At 42.6% G+C, this 19,095-nt stretch overlaps 2 protein-coding genes across 4 annotated transcripts in view; both read right to left on the reverse strand.

Annotated features, from left to right (window-relative positions):
- The window catches only part of LOC140559791 (cytoplasmic phosphatidylinositol transfer protein 1-like), a 59,183-nt gene extending 50,892 nt beyond the window's left edge, over positions 1-8,291 (reverse strand). The window contains exons 1-2 of the mRNA XM_072683423.1: positions 7,686-8,291; positions 7,460-7,594 (exon numbers count right to left, since the gene is read on the reverse strand). Coding sequence (XP_072539524.1) covers positions 7,460-7,507 — 48 coding nt within the window. The 5' untranslated portion in view covers positions 7,508-7,594; positions 7,686-8,291. The remainder of the gene's footprint in view (positions 1-7,459; positions 7,595-7,685) is intronic.
- A 1,191-nt stretch (positions 8,292-9,482) lies between these two features.
- The window catches only part of LOC140559792 (testis-expressed protein 2-like), a 42,342-nt gene continuing 32,729 nt past the window's right edge, over positions 9,483-19,095 (reverse strand). For 2 of the 3 annotated variants that reach the window (XM_072683426.1, XM_072683425.1), the window contains 4 exons: positions 18,131-18,253; positions 17,037-17,246; positions 16,186-16,306; positions 9,483-15,313 (listed from right to left, as the gene is read on the reverse strand). In XM_072683426.1, coding sequence (XP_072539527.1) covers positions 15,167-15,313; positions 16,186-16,306; positions 17,037-17,246; positions 18,131-18,253 — 601 coding nt within the window. In that variant the 3' untranslated portion in view covers positions 9,483-15,166. The remainder of the gene's footprint in view (positions 15,314-16,185; positions 16,307-17,036; positions 17,247-18,130; positions 18,254-19,095) is intronic. The other variant, XM_072683427.1, reaches the window with a different exon arrangement.

The following is a 19,095-nucleotide window of genomic DNA, read 5'->3' on the forward strand; positions in this document are numbered from 1 at the left end:
GGGACCAATGAGCAATTATACTCACTTTGTGATTCAAATTCTAATTTCTAAAAATAAGCTAATGTCACTGTGACCGTCCGTGTGCCTCTTAGCTCAGTTAGACACTTAGACTTCTGTAGGACATTATATTAGCCAAGCAGTTGATTTCTGCATTTGATCTGTACTGAAGCTGGGCCTAGTCTCAGTACATCTTACCTTGAAAAGAAAGAAAAACCTCTGAATCTCAACTGAGGCATCCTTCTCTCTCTCCAAATTCCATTACAGCATTACCATTCATCACTAACTACAGTTATCTGGACCTTGAGGGCCAGTAGACAAAGTTGTCCTATGGGATAATGCTGTCACACCCATGTCGCTGGCCATGGACCCTTATTGACCTGATATGGAAAATGAGCTTTTAACAGGCATTGTTCACATCCATTCTATTCACAGCAAGAGCCGACGCTGCTATGCCACCAACACAAACAATACCAGGGGAAATTATCCTGCATTAGCTTGTTATTACCCTTGCTGAGCTCTTTCATTGCAACTGACCAGCGCTCTGGCCTCCAGGGAGCAGGCGGCGCAACAAACTACTGATCTGTGATCAGATTTCTCACGTTGACAGGCTAATCAGATCCGTAGGTAGCTAACACAAATAAACTGAGCTGCAGTCAGCCGGGAGACCTGCTATTAAATAGAGCTGGTAACGTGTTGTTTGACCTACGCACTACGTAACTGTTTGGGATTTAACAATAATGAGTTCGAAGACAGCTTAACTAAATTAAAACTGGAATACGAAACAGGTTCTAGGTATTAACCAAGTAAATGTGTGGTGAAACCAATCAAAGTAATGTGTAATTGTTTTGAGTAAAACCTGGGGTATGTATGAAAACGGTCTAACGATAGATAAGGCTTTTTTTTTTACCATAGCTGAGTAACTAATTGAAATTTAAAGGAAACTGACATTTGGAACCTCCAATTGACGTCATGACATTTTAAAAATTCTGTTAATACATTAAAACAAATCTGATTTGACTTTCCTCACTTAGTATGTTCTTAATATGTTCCCCTAAAAAACAAGTTTGTGTGACTCTGCCCTATCCGGTCTACAGCATGGAAGAACAACATGGAGAACTCAAACAGTGAGCCAACTGAGCAAGTTGAGCAGATTATACAATCATTCATTCATCGTAATCAAGGTAAAATGTTCAAATAACTGTGAAATTAGGGCTCTGTATGTGTCAGCGGTCTAATGCGCTACCACTATGGTCCGGGAGTCGTGAGTTCGAATCCCGAGCCACGTTGCTTTGCCATTAGCAGCTGGCACAGGCACATTGGCAGCAGTTTGAAAAGAGGTGGCGGCTGGTTTTGCATGTATCGGAGGAGACATGTTTTATGTCGTAACCCAGGAATGTTGGGAGCATTGCTAGTACCAAATTGTGAGAAAACTGAAAAAAAAATGGTTTGACAAATTGATCAGCACAACTTACTCTAAATTTCTCAGTAACTGCTTTTAAACTAATATGCAACTTTTGTTGTTTAAGGGCAACAAAACTGAAGTATGGGTTCACATACTGACATTTAGGGTTTAAAGAGTTAACATAAGCTTCTCTGCAAGATGTTAAATGGTGGTAGTTTTGGGTTCTGAACAACAGTGGGAAAAAAAATCAATTTCAGTTTCCACTTTACTGCAGCTGATGCCTCAAAACAAATTTTCGCAAGCACACAAATGCAACTGGTGTGTGACGTATGAAGGAATTGCCCAAGCAGAGACTTGTGGGTTTCCCCATCCCAGTTCTCTCCCACAGCACTGTGACGGTGGACCTGCTCAAGAGAATGGCATGTAAGTAAGCTTGTGCAATAAACACATGCTTTTTCTCCGTAATACAGAAAAGGCTGTGTTTGTGTATGTAAATGGGTGTTCTGGGAAATTTGGAGTCCGGTGGTATGAATCACCATTACAGCATTACATCTTTCCTCCGTCGCCACAGAGCACTCATCAAGGAAATATCACGCAGTCCACACCCCTCGCTAATGGTCTCTCTCGCCCAATCAAAACCTCCGAAAGACATCTCAAATGGGATCTTGATCGAATCAGAGCCATTCGCATTGATACCATCTGGAAATGGGTGTAGGCAGCTGTGCAGATGTGTTTGGGCGCCTAAAGATGATCTCACATTTCCCCTGCGGTTCTTGGAAACTATAACGGTGTTTACATAATGCGCTTAAACTCGCTTTATTCTCCTGGAAGAACTCTGACTGCCATGAGAAGCATGACTTATGACCTTATTTGGTCAAGTGGGCAGAAAAGTTCTCTGGGAGTCGAAGAGGTGAGCTTTAACCACAGCATGCTCCGCTGCCAGCAGGGTGAACAGCAGATGGCCCAAAGGGCATGCAAATGCAAACTCTGCATTAAACACACTGCACAGGGATGTGTGTCTGCCATAAAATCAAGCACTGCCGCAAGCAGAGCTTACACAGCAAATTAAGGCTTCTGGGGACCGGCACATTTTTGTGTTTCCCCTGCTGTAAACACTTAAATCAACCACTGGAGGGTTTAATAAATACCCAAAGAGTTGAATCAGGTGGAAGCAGGGAAAACGCTTGATGAGTACTGCATGCAAATTCCAAGGCCATGCCTGAAGAAACAACCAGACATGCCAATCACAATGTCTGTGTACTGGGATGCACAACTTACACTGGGAGTCAAAATGCCTGCTTGCAAATGATCACTTCTGTTGAAACAGCACCACAATAATCCCACAATGGCACCTCAACCCAGTTAGTAGATGCGCTGGTGGTCTCTGGTGGTCTGTAGGTTCTGTGAAGACATTTTAGGATTGTTGGAGACTTCTTTACTCATCTTGTGATTCTGCTCTTGGGCTAAACTTGCTAGGACGACCTGACCAGGCCATAGTGGTGGTTGTTCCACATGTAAATGATTTAGCTGACAGTGGAACGTCTAATTCCGAATAGTTCTGAGATCTTTTTAAGCCCCTTCCCAGACTCATCTACATCCACAACCTTTCTGAAGGCCTCAGAGAGCTCTTTGGATCTTGCCATCATGATCTTCTTCACCACTCACTTCAACTATGAAAAGCAGACCAGACTAAACATCTGAGGTTTAAACAAGACAGACTCTATATTTTTACTCCTGATCATCTGCAGCTGATGTTCTGCACCTGATTCTAATTTTAGTTCGAAATGTTTCCTTGCAGGAAAATTACATTTCTATTAATTCCATTTTATAAATCGTGATTATTTCTTCAGTTGTGTGAGTTTAGTTAGATTACCTCAATCTCTCTGTGTTGATCACATTACAATCAAACGTCCAGATGTTTGAAAAAATACATTTTCATATATTAAAAATATCACAAGCCTGCTGTATTCAGAGTGACTATTGCTTAGTCAGGCCTGAACGCTACCTGCTGACCCAGCGTTAAGTGAGGCTGTCAGTAAAGGCCTGATAATTGTGTTTGTATTACAACGCCGGCAGAGTTGGAGATACACTTACAGTTCCAGATTTATGCTAAGCACCATTTCACTCATTTGCTTTCTGTGACGCTGCTCAGAGTTGATAATCTGGGAGCTGTGCGAGTCAGTGATAAGAGAAATACACACAGCGAGTTGCACCTCGGCGCTCCGCAGATGGCTTCAGAATGGAAGCTTATGTCAAAAAACGAAGAGGAAAGAAATTGGGTTCTTTTTTTTTGCAATAAATACTGTTCACACCATGTATTAGGGAGGATTATGAACAACTGCGCAAGCACAGCACTAATCCTCCAATTTTTTTTTTGCTGCTTAAACGGAACTCGAGCAAGAGAAGTGCTGTAGCCTGAAGGTTATTCTCAAACTTTTGTTTTATAGATGGATTTCATTTCACCAGAACAGATTATGTAATCACAGAGGGCAGAATAACCCAATCTGGGGCAGTTTGACAATTCTCTTAGAACGCTATAGTGTTAGTAAAAAGGTAGACGAATAAACAGGCAGACAAGCAGACAGAACTGCCACTAAGTTCCACTATTGTAAATCACATTTCCCTGAAGCTACTGCCTGCAAGCGATGCACACTGACACATCAGCAGGTGTGTAACACAGCATTGTGACATGATGTATGGTGAAGCCAAAGGGCAACTGCATTGACTGAACATCATATGTCCCATGTCCTTCCATCACCCAGTTCAAGGCTAATTAGCAGGTTGTGCAACAACAAGAACACAGTCACCACTTTTCCTCCAGTCAAAGAATGTTTAGTATACTGTTAGAACTGTTACCAGGCAGCATATTGAACATCCCATGGCCATAAGGTGGTTTGAGGATGCCCACAAACTGCCCAGGAAAGGGTTAAACTCAGGTGCCAGGAATAAACGAGTCCCTCCAAGGTAAAGACGTCAGAGTGCGGCCATGTTTCAGCACATGGCCAGAGAAACCCAGAGAAACCTGGTGAATAACACAAGAGTTCAAGTGTGAATCTTGAGCAGAACATGAATGTGCAGTGATTCAGCAGGGCAGGGCTTGAACGGGCCCTCGCTGACTCACTCCCGCTGGTGCATCACTCACCTGGAGTGACAGGTGTGGTACTTGCTACACATGCCAAGTGTGTTCTAGCCCTAGAAATGGGTCAGTGATGTTACAGCTCGAGCTGCAGGGTGGGACAGTGGGATATTTCACAACCATTCAGCAAGACAGAAGAAGATCTTGGGTTTAAGAATAAGCCATAAACACAAAACAAGAGTTCTCAAAATGATTAATGGCCATACATGGAGAAAAGTGATACGTAGCTACATCTGAACACATATGGCTCTAGAACCACTCCACTTCATCCAATAGGTACTGAATGGTGCTCCAGAAGTTCCACTGCTTCACAGCTCAAGGTGGTGGACCCAGTCTCAAACCTACCTCATCCTAAAGGTATTGGATGGGGCTCCATCACCTCACAGAGTACAGTCCCACTGTTGCACTGCTCAAGGTGGTGGACCAAGTGCATCTCATTCCAAAGGTATTAGATGGAGCTCCTCCATCTCTTCACAAAACATTTCCACTGCTGCACAGCCCCAGTCTACCTCATCCTAAAGGTACTGGATGGGGCTCCATCACCTCGCAGAACACAGTCCCACTGCTGTACTGCTCAAGGTGGTGGACCCAGTCTACCTAAGCCTAAAGGTACTGGATGGGGCTCTATCAGCTCGCAGAACACAGTCCAACTGCCTCCATCACCTCACAGAACACAGCTGAGTGCTGCACAGCCCAACGCTGGGAGGCTTTATAGATCCATCCCTCTAGTCGACACTTGGCACGGGGTATCAGAGTGGCCTTAGGATCTACTCCAGCCTACTCCAGAAAGTCTGACTCCACTGCCAAATCTCTCCATGGAAATGATTCAAGCTGTGCATTTGTTTCAGCAATGGGTTCAGCAGAATTTCACAAGTGTCTGGATACATATAGTTTACTTTAAAGCAGTACCTTCACTGTTTCCTTGTTCTATGATTGTCCTAAAAATGAGCATGCCCACCCCTCCTACGAGTGTTGACTCCCATATCCTCTCTCTATGTGGCAGGAAGTGACCTCTCGTGGCATCATGGTCACTGGCTCAATGTGTGCCATCATGATAAGGGTTTATCCAGCGCCGGCAGTCATCGCCACAGAGACGGCCGAAGCTCAAATAGGAAAAGACACAGAGCATGGCAAGCGAAAATCCAAGACATAATGAAAGGCATGCGTAACAGGGGCGTTGGAGTCAGCAGGCCGAGAAGTGGTGATAGGAGACTTCTTGCTTGAGCACAGCAAGATGCAACTTCCAGAGTTATTTGTCTTTCGTTTTTATTCACTCCTAATACTGAAAACATCCTTCCATATTAGGTCACGCTTGTTTCTTGTTTCTAGTGAGATCTAGAACATCCTTGTCCTTTCCAAAACTTTGAAACTGGCAGCTGCTGATGCTTTAAAATTCCTCTATTTTGACGTCATTTACATATTTAAGTATTTGCACATGTAGAATTATGCAGAAACAGATGGCTGTGTGAAAAATGTCCTTGTGAAATGTGAAAATCTGCTTATTCAACAATAGCAATAGACCGACAGCAGTGTTACAGCCCTGGTGTGCTCCATAGTCAGACTTGACAGCAGAGCATACTGTTAAGAAACATAAACAGCAGTGTTGGCTATATCATCTGTACTGACTATGCTATTCACTTACAGCATTATTTATACCCTCGTTGCCGATCAATTTGATTCTTAATCTATTTAATCCACTGCATACATGACTAACATTAACTACACTGTTATTGCTAGATGTTTTAGACATGCGTATAGCTCTAAAACCTTGTCCTACAAGGTTGACATGATGATACATACAATAGTCGTGTTATTACACACAATAAGCAAGTATAAGGGTTAAACATGACTTAATTACCCTGTAAACAAGCCCACTATTAGCTGAAAACAGTGAGTGTTTAACCCTTCAAAACCAAGTGATTAGTGTTTATGAGATCTGCCACACTGGAGTACACTGATTGCTATAGAATAATACATACAGGTTGTGTCCCAAACCGTGCCCTGTTCACTACTTTGGGGTTCCACCTATTTGTAGGGTGTCTGGAAACGTAAAATATAGTGCGTAAAAGTTCAGCACGCTAGCGGTACCTAACTGATTACAAAAATCAGTGTACTAACTATGTACCCTACTGGACACGGGATACCCATAATCCATTGCACTGTTTGGATATATGATTTGAGCTCAACTTCTCGGAGAAAAACCAAGGGACGATGGCGGCATCTTCTCTTAACGGCATTGACCCCACACTCATGTGAGAGGGGTGCTTCCCAATTGAGCACTGCACACTTATACTATGAGGTGTACACTATAAAGTAATCTTAACAGTGCGATTTTATACATTTTAGGATGCGAGTAGCTCCTCACGCTGTTTCTAACTGCATTGTGGGACAACAGTGTCCATCGAAAGCATCCTCAAAACCAACCGTTTTCAAGTAGGCGTTGTCGATTTCTGAGCATACTTAATTTGGACACTTCTCTATACTAGCTAGCTACATACTCAAACACTAGTTAGTAACACTAGCTCATTAGTATGCAATTGAGACGCACCCCAGGGGTCCGGAAATCTAGTGAGCTACATTTTCGCAGGTAGGAACAGGTCAGGGGCACTGTTTTTTTTTGGACACAGCTAGCTAATATGTTGGAGTTTGACAATAACAATAAAAGCATAACAATAAAAAACAAAAAACAAAGCAAATATAATATAATACAAAATAAAAGTCCTATTTTATTTAAATATTATATGTGGATATGTTAATAATAAGAAGGTCAGATATGTGAGAATACAGAATAAACACCTCAGTTTTGAACAGCTAGAGTTTTATGGCTATTAGATATTTAAAGGGTTTCAGGGGTTCACATTTCCAGTGGTTTCCCTGAAGGATGCTTCCCAGCTGCAGCCAGGCTTGGTTAGCTAGCTTACCTCCTCCACCGTCAGGGGCATGCATATCCGGTACTCCTTCATCAGCATGATCCTCGCCGTGCGTCTGTGAACCAGCAGGGAGCTGCAAAACCTCGGAACGACAATTCCCAAGTCCGATAAAGCCTAGAAACACGACTGAGAGAAGGAAAAACGGGAAACTTCAGCAGCACTTCCAACTTTTAGCTCGTCAGGAGGAACTCGGATGGACCCAGTTCAGCGAACTTACCTCAGGCTTTCAGACAACGTACAAAACAAATCCCAGTTTCAAAGATACGGACTTTAACGACAGATTATCGACCTCTCTGCAATGTTTCGGAGCTTATTCGCGACTCGGGCTTCGGCTGAGTAAAATAATAAGGGGTAAAAAACATGTCGGGGCGTGAGGCGGTAGAGGCGTGAGGCGGTAAACGGTTGGTAACGGAGCGAACGTTAGAGACGGCAGCTGGACGTTAGCGCCAGAAATCGAACGTTGGGATTTAAATTTTAAAAAAACGCGCCAAAGTTCCCCGCTGCACAAGCTGCTCACGGTCACGAGCTCGGTCTCGGTCGTTGGATCATCCTCTGCGGTACCGAGACGAGTTCGTCCTTTTCTCGGTCCCTTCAACGGCCAGCGGTTCGGCAGCAACGGTACCGGGCGCGAGCCTTTTTGTGTTTTTAAAAACACGTCGCGCGAACCGCTTCGTGCCTGTTTAGTCGCTTTCTTGCCTTTTTAAGCGTTTTGCGCGTTCGCGAGACTTTCTTGGTCTGCAGTTTAAGTGGTTGTGTGAAGCGAGAGCTTTCACTCCCTCCCTCTGTCTCTCTCTCTCTCTCTCTCTCTCTGACGGGGTGTGTGTGTGTGTGTGTGTAAGCACGAGGGGCAGGAAACCACGTTTTCCCCCCTTCACACAGAGGAGCTAACGGGCTGCCAGTGAAGTGGGGGCTCGAGCTCAATCGTTCTCTAGCTTCTGCAATGGACACACATTCACTATACATCTATTTTAATGCTTTTAGACTTTATTAAGAAAGTAAACAAACATTTATGAGGATTAAAAAAAAAAGTAAACATGCAAATAGGATTTCTTAAAAATAAAAGGTGCATATGAATGAATGAGTCGCTATTGAAATACCTATCGTTCTATTATCGTTTCTATGGAGATTATCAATGATCTCAGACTGGTTATAATTTCACATGTAAATGAAATGTCTCAAGAGGCCGCGGAAAATAAACAACAACGATAACGAGGCGGAACGAGGTCGTGTATAGCGCGCCATCTGCCGGCTACGTGGTGCAACTACAATAACAAGCGCCGTTCACTCACTGCAATGCAGGCCAGTACTAATTCCTGTACACATAGATGTGATGATAAATGTGGTGTCTTGATTGTTCTAGATACTTGTACAGTACAATGCACTTCTTGTCTTCACATATCCCAGCTTGGAAAGCCAGGGTCCGACTCAGGACGTAGGGTCAGCCATGCTACAACGCACAGCATGGACCTGGGCATCGAACCCACAACCTTGTGATGCAAATGAGCCAGCATTCTTACCATAGAGCTACCAATGGCCATGTACATGATATGGACGAAAGTATCGGGACACCTGCTTGTTAGAAGGAACTTGCTGCTTTTGTTGGAGTCTCTACCGTCCAGGGCATTGATGTGAGGATTTGATTGCATACAGCGACAAGAGTGTTAGTGAGGTCAGGATGTTGAATGATCACCACCCCCAACTCCTCAATGTATTCCAAAAGTATTGGCCGGACCAGAGAACACAGTTCTTCCACAGCTCCACAGCTCAATGCTGCTGGGGGGCTTTATAACCCTCTATAGCCCACGCCTGGCATTAGGCAGCATGGTGCCAATTAGTTCATGTTTATTTATCTGCTCCAGAGAGTCCTATTCTATTGGCAGTACTTCTTCTCCACAGGGCCAAGACAAGTGTGTGAGTGTGTTAGGCTAGTAACAGAAGGTGAGATACGTCTCAAGGCCTCTAAACAGGGCTGTAGAGTTAGTTCATCTGTTCAACAAAACATCTCAACACCAACCAATATGAAAAATCTTTATTTCAATTACTTAAGAAAAAATTACAAAGCAATACAGGTTAACATATTAACCCAGAAACGTAGCCTACAAAGCCAGTGAAACTTCAGTGAAACAAACAACAAAAAAAAGGACATATCAAATAAGCAAGGTCAGCAAAAACAAGCTGGCATTTTTGCAACACTTGGGAATTCAGATATGAAAAGGCATTGATATATATATTTGTGTGCGTGTGTGTGTGTGTGTGTGTGTGCTGGAAAAAAAAAATCTCACAATAACACTGTCTTGATTTTTTTTTTTTTTACACAGCGTGGCACACTTATCAGCACTTTCAAGCACTTATTAGCACACAGATTTTCATAATCCAGTCATAAAACTCACAATACAATGAGGAATTATCTCAAAAGAAACATCTTCACTACATTTCCTTCTATCCGTCATTCAGGGAAACGATTCGTTAGAAACACGCTGTTCACAATCCTTACAGACAGCTCCGTTAAGGCCGAAGAAATCAGGTTCAACTGCAAGTTAGCAAACGTACTCGAGATTACGTTCACTGCTGATTAAAGGATCATAATATCAAATCAAGTAACAATCCAGAAAGTAAGGAATAATAATAATAATAATAACAATAAAAAAAAGACTCTGAATGAGAGAAATCCAAGGTAGAAAACACGTTCTCCCTGTAAACAAGCTTCAACAAAATTTAGCATAGAAACACAGGAATTCAGTTTACAGAAGCGAAAGCGCCTCAAGAGTGGCAAAGCTAACAGCTATCAGTAGTCAAAGCTTTTAGTGTGTGTGTGTGTGTGTGTATATATATATATATATATATATATATATATATATATATATAGAGAGAGAGAGAGAGAGAGAGAGAGAGTATTTCAGCGTATGTTCATGAGAAATACAAAAGATCACAGTATTACTTGACAGTACGTCTCATTTTCAGGCCTGCGACTGCCAAGCTAAGCTAAAAACACTGGAGCGCAATGTTAGCATAGATGCAGGACAGAAGAAAACCCAGTACACCTTGATTTTACAGTATGGTAAATATCAGTGGACGTTTTCACAGAAGGTAAAGATAAAGTAATGGTCTGTAAGAATGCTGCACATGTTGGATATTTATTAAAACGTACACAATTCCTCACTACTGATTAGCCAAATCATGCTAATTTTTTAATCTCGTTTTAATGTGGAAAACCAGCAGACACTGACTACAGATACTGTGTCCCACAGACTTCCATTACTTAAAACACTCAAAAGCCCTCAAATCTTGTGTTTCCATTTTTGCTGTTTTTCACTTTTGGACATAATGTGAATCTCGCAGTTGTTCTTTATGTTGTTTCAGAATTTCCTGATGGACGGACCAATAGAAATGCTCCAAAATGACTTGGAGTTAGAGCTGGGCAACATGACAATATTTTATCGTATCGTGATCAATTTTGTTATGGTGATAAAAATACGCTTCTCTAAGCATATGGAGGAGACTGTTAGTGTTAATGAACACTGATCAGCTGCAGGTTTCATTACTAACAGTGTAATTAGACTGGGTTCATTAGATGAAGAGCAGCAGATGTTATAGAGTATAAATCACTGTATTCAGTACAGAGAGGATCTGAATAGTAGTTTATAAGAATCTGATACTGATGTTTTTAAGTCTGTGATTACACACATGTATTGTAAATATTGCATATAAAAAGTCTTTAAATATCGTGATCTAGTATTTTTACCATATCGCCCAGCCCTACATGGATTAAAATCTGTTTACATTGAGAGAGAATTCCCATCTTTTGTAAATTTGCCATTTTGGAGATTTTTTAGATTTTGCACAAAGTTTATTTGTGCGACTAAGACGATTGGCTGGGTGGTCCATTAGCGCACTTATTAGGAAAAAATACTATTAATTCCCCGTAGTAAATGTGTAGTATTTACAAGTAACACTTGGTGCATGCTTTGCACGGTAAACTTGTAAGTACATAGAAATGAACAGCTAACTACTGCTGTACATACCTGGTAGCTCATACTTAACTGACTGAACTGAAGTGGGGACCCACGTACAGACCCTTACGGAAATTTGGACCAGACATAAATGACTGTAATAATCGCCACACATTTAGCTATTAAATACTGGGCACTTGGACTGGGTATTTACCATACGCAAAATAAAGTGCTTTAGAGAGTGGATGGTGCTCTAGTATTTTTTGTGACTTACTGTGCCATAGTGATGTGGGGAAAGCCAAACCCTTACAAGGCTGACTTAGGAAAGAAATAGTGCATTTAAACAAATAATAATAATTAAAAAATAAAATATATAAAAAAAAAGATTTACAAGCTGATCCAGCTTGGCTAAAGCAGGCCAGACTGGGAATGTCATACATTTTTAAAGCATAAGCATATATTAGGCAAAATGGCTTCATATACAATCAACCCATCATATTTAGCAGAAAAGTTACCACCAAAATAATATATGTATACTCAATTTCATATATATTATGTTATTATCTGAGATATATTCATATAGATTTGTAATTTGTATCAAATAATAAACTCTATAGCACAATAAAAGGCATACGCTAGAATGCAGACGGCCATACAGAGACACACACAAGAAAAAAAAAATACATTCATTATAAACCAGACCCTACCGTACATATCTGGTACCATTTAGTATTGTATAAATATCTGCATACGCTCTCAGACAGTAAAGCTGGTAAAGCTCACCCCACACTCCCCACCCAGTGTCCCAGTGATTATAATAATGCATTTGTATGGGAATGACACAGTGCAGTGTTGCAGAACTGAGAACTTTTTAGAGCTCTACACTCTTATAAGTAACTAAAGATGCTACCAAGGGGGTTCTCTGAGTGATTCCATAAAAAAAGACCTTTAAAAGCTGGTGAAGCTCAAAAGAAAGGTGGCATCACTCAAAGAACCTTTTTTTTTTTGCCCCATCTACCTTCAATATATATGCACATTACCATCCCAAAAGCAGTGTGCTCAGCTCCTTCACATGACCACCCCTGCCAGTTCTGTTCTCTGGACATGGCTGGGGCACTCGAACCCAAGGCCTATAGGCAGTGTGCACTTCTACTCTACACTACTGAACAACACTTCCACTGGGTTCATATAAATCTTCATGTAGTGTTAGATCAGGGTTCATCAATAGAAAAACCACATAAACTTCATGAGTGTTCAATGTTACCTTGAATTAGCCATAAGCCAAGCTTTCATTTCGGTAATAAGCTTAGCAATGTGATTGTGTACGTAGCAATCACGAACATGAAGCCCAATAATAAGCCACATAGCATCGCTAGGATTATCATCGGGGGAAATAAATAAAGGTTCTACCCTGTGGATTAACAGGACATTGGACATAAAGACAAAATTCTCACACTATTAATAATCTCATCTAGGAAGCAGCTAACAGGGCTTTTGCAACGTAAACCACTGACTGATGCATAGGTGAGACGCGTGATACAGACACAGACAGAAGAAAGTAGCGCATCTTCGCTGTCGGACGAAAACCTTATATCACCATTTTAGCCGTTTTTTTATTTTTTGACACAATGTGAATCTGGCAGTTATTCTTTACACTGTGTCCAAACTGAATGATGAATGGGCCAATAGAAATGCTCCAAAATTGGACTTGGAACTAAATCATCCTTCCACTGAAGGTGAAAAAGGTTTTTTCCTTCTCCTGTAAAGTCGTCATTTTGGAGATACGAGGTTTTGCATGACAGTGACAATATATTTGTGTTGTGACACTACTGTCATATCATGCAGGACACAATTACAATCTACCACACAGCACAAGCACACGTCCGGCATAGACCGCTTTCTTTCCGGAGTGTTCAGGCACAGTATATGGCTGTAGGCTGAGGATCAGCCAGGAGGAACCGTCTTCCTAAGAACCATCTTCTAATCACATAGCTGAGCTGATCTCAGAACAACAGCAACCACACAGTCAGGCGAACAGCATCGTTTCTCTGTCTCCACAGTCTTCACAATAAAGGTGCTACAATAGGTTCTTGGAGAGATGCCATAGAAGAATAGCTTTTGGTTTCCTGGAGAACCATGAGAATGTGTAAGTGTGGAGAACCTTCCATTAAGTGAAGGTCCTTTAAAAAGTTAGGAGCATGGTTCTTTGAAACCAAAGGAACCAACAGAGGAACCACATGTTTTTAAAGGTTCGTTCAGCAATACCATAGGAGGAACCACTTTCAGATTCCATGAAGAACCATGATTGAAAGAGAATGTGTGAGTGTGGAGAACCTTACATTAACTGAAGGTTCTTTAGACCTTTGAAAGTTTTCACACTCACCTTCCTCAATTACGAACATGGTTCTTTGAACCCAAAAGAACCCAAAGAGGTTCTTCTATGGCATCGTTTAAGGAACCACACAAAGGTGTTTCAAAGGGTTCTTTGAGCGATGCCACAGAAGAACCACTTTTGGTTTCATGGAGAACCATGACTTAGAAAGAATGTTTGAGTGTGGAGAACCTTCCATTAAGTGAAGATCCTTTAAAAGTTCCTCACACTCACCTTCCTCAATTATGAACATGGGTCTTTAAAACCAAAGGAACCCAAAGAGGTTCTTCAATGGCATTGCTTAAGGAACCACATGTTTCAAAAGGTTGAACAATGCCATAGAAGAACCTCTTTTGGTTTCATAAAGAACCATTATTAAAAGAGAATGTGTGAAGGTGGAGAACCTTGCATCAACTGAAGGTTCTTTAGACCCTTAAACGTTTTCACACTCACCTTCCTCAATTATAAGCATGGACCTTTGGAACCAAAGGTACCAAAGGGGGTTCTTCTATGGCAGTGCTTAAGGAACCATTTGAAGCACCATTCATTTTAAAAGGAGACGTCAGACCTTCGACTCCACTGGTGTGACACTATTCTGGTCGTACGGCGTCTCTGTAGGACTGCAGAACACTCTTACAGAAATCACAGGTTCCTGACCAGATCATCTACATACTAGGACTGCACAATTAATCGTTTATTAATTATTGATAATGCAATATTGGCCATCCTGACCAATCCCAGTTCCAGAAGATATCCTGTGGGTGCTCTAATGAAGCAAGTTACTCAGGCAACCCAACAAAAGTCCATTATTGTGGTCAGATTAGTGCAGGCCAGTCTGTAACCACGGCACATGAATCATCATTTTTTTTTTTTTTTTTTTTTTTTTTTTTTTTTAAACATGGCAAAGCATATCGCAATCACAACACCTAGCAATTCTGGCATTTTACCCACAGAAGCAGCCCTGATGCGGACTGCTAAAATTAAATAATCAAATATTCACACCTTCCTTCATAGTTGCATTTGGTCTTCCTTCCAGTTTCCACTGAGACTACATTACCCACAATCACCTTCTCTGACAGTATTAACCCATAATCCACACTTTCCATCCACGCTCTTCGTCCTCACATTTTCTCCTTTCCTTCCACAGGAATGAACCTCTTCTTCTTCGTCATCCCACCCTTCATTGATAAAGTAATTAAAGCAGCAGTGTCTTCGTGTCTTCAGCAGTGTGTCCTCTTAAGCGCGTTCTCCTTAAAGATCCACCAGAGAGAGAACGAGACGCCAGCAGCCCCAACAGCGCCATCAGGAGCAAACCACTCCCTCTCACCCAACTCGTCAGCTCGCCCCCTGGCCAATTACTGGGACTTGTCCAGTCTCTCACAGATCCTCAGAAAGAGGAACATCAGGCTCAGGGGCGTTTGTGCCCCCCTTGCTGTCCGTCGGTGTGCCATCAGACCGAGGGTCCATGGCGGAATGCATGATGTGGAGCCAGACGTCATCCATGTTTGGCATCACAAGAATTTTCTGCAGGACAGAAGAATTAACAGTGTGTTTTGGAACATACACTATATGGACAAAAGTATTGGGACACCTACAGGTAACCTACATTCTAAACCCATAGGTATTAATAAGGAGCTGGACCCCCTTTAACAGCAGCTCTACCAGCAGCAGCAGCAGCAGGTCTGGAGCTCTGCTGCAGTTATTGAGTCAGTTGGAGGCTTTTCTGCACTCTGCTCTGAGCTCAGCACTCGGCCCTGACCCCGCTCTGTAACTTTACGTGGTCTGACAGACACTCGGTGACTGAGCTGCTCTCTGTGAGCTGTTCCTCCTAAACTCTTCCACTGTTCAATAATAATACCACTCACAGCTGATGGAGGAAGATCTAGGAGGAGGTTGGTGCAGCGGTGTCTCCTATTACATACAGAACCATGCATCAGTGAGCTCTTTAGGACCACTGCATGGCAGACTGGCAGACTGCCTGACTAGGGGCTTGATTTTATACACCTGTGGCAATGAGACTGAATAAAACACCTGAATTTCAGGTGTCCCAATACTTTTGTCCATACAATGTACATAATTTGTTTTGGATGTATAATATATAGAGCATTCAGCTTCTGATGAAGATGTAAACCATCATCTGGGCTGTGTTTCCCAAAAGCATCTAAGCATCACACTGCACACTCTCTCTATCCGTTAAGAGGAGTTTAACAACTAGAAGCTTTGGTGCTTTCAGCAGTGAGTGAGTGTGTGTGTGTTTGCCAGATAAAACTGTATGTAATATAAATATTAAATGTATTAAAGTATTATTAAAGTAAAATATGAATGTGCTTCTGATAAGCGTAAACAAATTAGAAGGTACATCGCCGGGGTAAAAAAGGGCCTTATCGAGCCCTTACCTGGAACTCCCGCTCCAGTTTCTTTTCTATCCAGTCCGTAACATGTGCAAGCGTCACCTCTCTCTCTCCCAGTTTGGGCCGAGCCTTGAGTTCCAGGAGAGGTGGACTGCGGAAACCGTACCTGGGAGGAAAAACAAAAGAAAAAGAAAAAAAGCAGTGTTATTAGCACACCACTAGGTGGCGTCAAAAGCACAGAAGTGGCTCTACTGACTAGTGGTGGCGGGATAACTTTTTATAACGCTATTTATGCACACAAGCAAATTTGCACACAATAGTAAATGGGTTTATGAGCACAGCAGACGTATACTGTGAGGCAAACACATGCTGATTAACATCAGAAGTGTGTTTAGAAGTGACGGGGTCGAGACAAGACCCAAAATGCAGTTAAGCTAAATAAGGGAACCTAATCAGAACAGAGATTTTTTACATATATCAGTCTTAAAAGGATATTAACACCTGTTTTAGGGGACAAAGAGAGGGTGGACGATGGTTGTGTGTGTATATATATGGTCTCTCGAGGATATAAACATGAACCTATTGGCACCATGCTGCCTAATGCCAGGCGTGGGCTAGAGAGGTATAAAGCCCCCCAGCATCGAGCTGCGGAGCAGTGGAAGAACTGAATGATGGTTCTCTATTCAATCTTTTTGGGATGAGGGGAGTTGAGGATTTCTATTGTTGCTAAATGCAATCAAATCCTCACAACAAGGCTCCTCCAAAATCTAGTAGAAAGGCTTTTTTTACCTGGACAGTAAAAACGAGCAGGTGTCCCAATACTTTTGTCCATATAGTGTCTGTAAGGGTATATGAATGGCAGAAATAATAGGGATGAACCAATTGAAATGAAGTACCATATCCTGTCGGTGGGGGGAGGGGGGATGTTGACGGCCAGCGTTCCCTTGCACTCCTGAAGCTCTACGGTGAGCAGGAGCGGTGTGTTGGACACCTCCTCCATCTTCTTCTTAATGAACTCCGTCTCTGCAGCCTTTTGGAAGTACTTGTTCTTGGTTATTTTGTCCACGAATCTCATGATCTTGCTCGGCCTGTGGACTCCAGGGTATCTGTGGAGAAGTTGAGATGCGTGTAAACATTGGGGTCGGGCAGGCTGTGGTAGTTTTATTAGGGCAAGGCTTCTCGAAACCGCTCGGGAGAGGAGAGATCTTCGCGTGACGTTTGTTTTGAAAGCGGCTCTCTGTAACCTAATTCACTAACCACAATCTTTCACAGCGTTCTGGATGAGCTTAGAGGAAAATGTCACACACAAAAAAAAAACCCTAAACATCCTAACAAAGTGAGCAGAACAGGGGCTGCGGAACTGAACTTCCTGTTTGATGATTAATAATTTAATAAATAATTCATTCAGAATTCACAGCACACCAGGCCTTTCAGAACTGTGATTAGCAGCGACCGTGACTGAACAGAAAGGGCTGCTCGGTGCTTTAGTCCCTGCGTACTGTTTCATGTGTAATGTTTCCAAACAAACCACTAGGGGGTGCAAAAGTGCATCGATCTGAAAGTGCTGAATCAACTGCGTTAGATTTTCAGAATCAATCCTAATAATATTATTATAATATTTGGTGAAGAATTCCATCAGTATGGAGATCCAAAAGACTCATCAAAGGCTTTAGAGGCTGGTCTTACTTCAGAGGTTCAATGTAGCTACTCATGTATGTATGTAGTAGAGAGAGAGAGAGAGAGAGAGAGAGAGAGAATACAAAAAGAGGAAAGAGAGAGAATAAAGAAAGAGATTAGAGAGAGAGGAGAGGGAGCGAGAGACAGAGAGAGCGAGTGAGAGAGACAGAGAGAGCGAGTGAGAGAGAATAGAGAGAGTAGTGATTGAGAGAGAAAGAGAGAGACCACGCGAGAGAGAGAGAGAGAGAGAGAGAGAGAGAGAGAGAGAGAGAGAGAGAGAGAGAGAGAGTTTGTGTGCAGGGTCGTCACTCACCCCTCTGCACCGGCGGGCAGGTTTTTATCAGCTATGTTCTCCACTCCATCGTCTTCATCAGAGGATCCGGCACTGGACGATTCTTCATCACTGTCGGCCAGGCAGTAAGTACGGGGTCTGTGCCTGAGAGAGTGTAAACACACACACACACACACTTTAATGGACCATGACCAAGAGAACTTTACCCCACTATGCCCTGAAACGGAGATCCCAGCCCAGTCCTGTAAGACCGGCAGTGAGTCCACATACGAGGCCACACTGTTCCCATGTGTTGGATTCTACAGCCCCGGATCTGCAGCTCATCAGACTGATGTTCCACAGCTTGTGTAGAAGATCCCTGACCTACAGACCGTCTGGGAGTCCTCCAGGCCTGGACTGGGAGTCTCAGTAATACAGTATCAAACATCACACTACAGGTGCTTTCTACAGCGCAGTCTAACACACACACACACACACACAACATGCGTGTACACACTTTGTTTACAGGAACTACTGAACACACACAAATGAAAATGATCCACTGCGTCTGTCTACTGGCCATCGGTCCCCTCGTTTTAAAGCATTAACAGCCAGCATAATAATGAGCGTGCCTCTAGGGGGCAGCAGAGAGAAGCCGCTGTTGAGCAGAATTTATTTTTTAGTTACACTACATGTCTAAATGTTTGTGGACACCCCTTCTAATGAATTGAGTTGCAGCCATCGCTGACACAAACATGCCAATGTCTAGTCCCTGTCGAGAAGTACTGCCAATAGAACAGGACTCTCAACCTATCCATATATTGGCACCATGCTGCCTAATGCCAGGCGTGGACTAGGGGGGTATAAAGCCCCCCAGCATTGAGCTGTGGAGCAGTGGAAGAACTGTGTTCTTTGGAATGATGGATGGGCCCCCATCCAATATTCTGGATGAGTTGGGGAGTTGGGGATGATAAGGTGGGGTGGTGATCATTAAACATCCTGACCTC

The sequence above is a fragment of the Salminus brasiliensis genome, chromosome 7 (assembly GCF_030463535.1).
Source record: "Salminus brasiliensis chromosome 7, fSalBra1.hap2, whole genome shotgun sequence".
Lineage (NCBI taxonomy): Eukaryota > Metazoa > Chordata > Actinopteri > Characiformes > Bryconidae > Salminus > Salminus brasiliensis.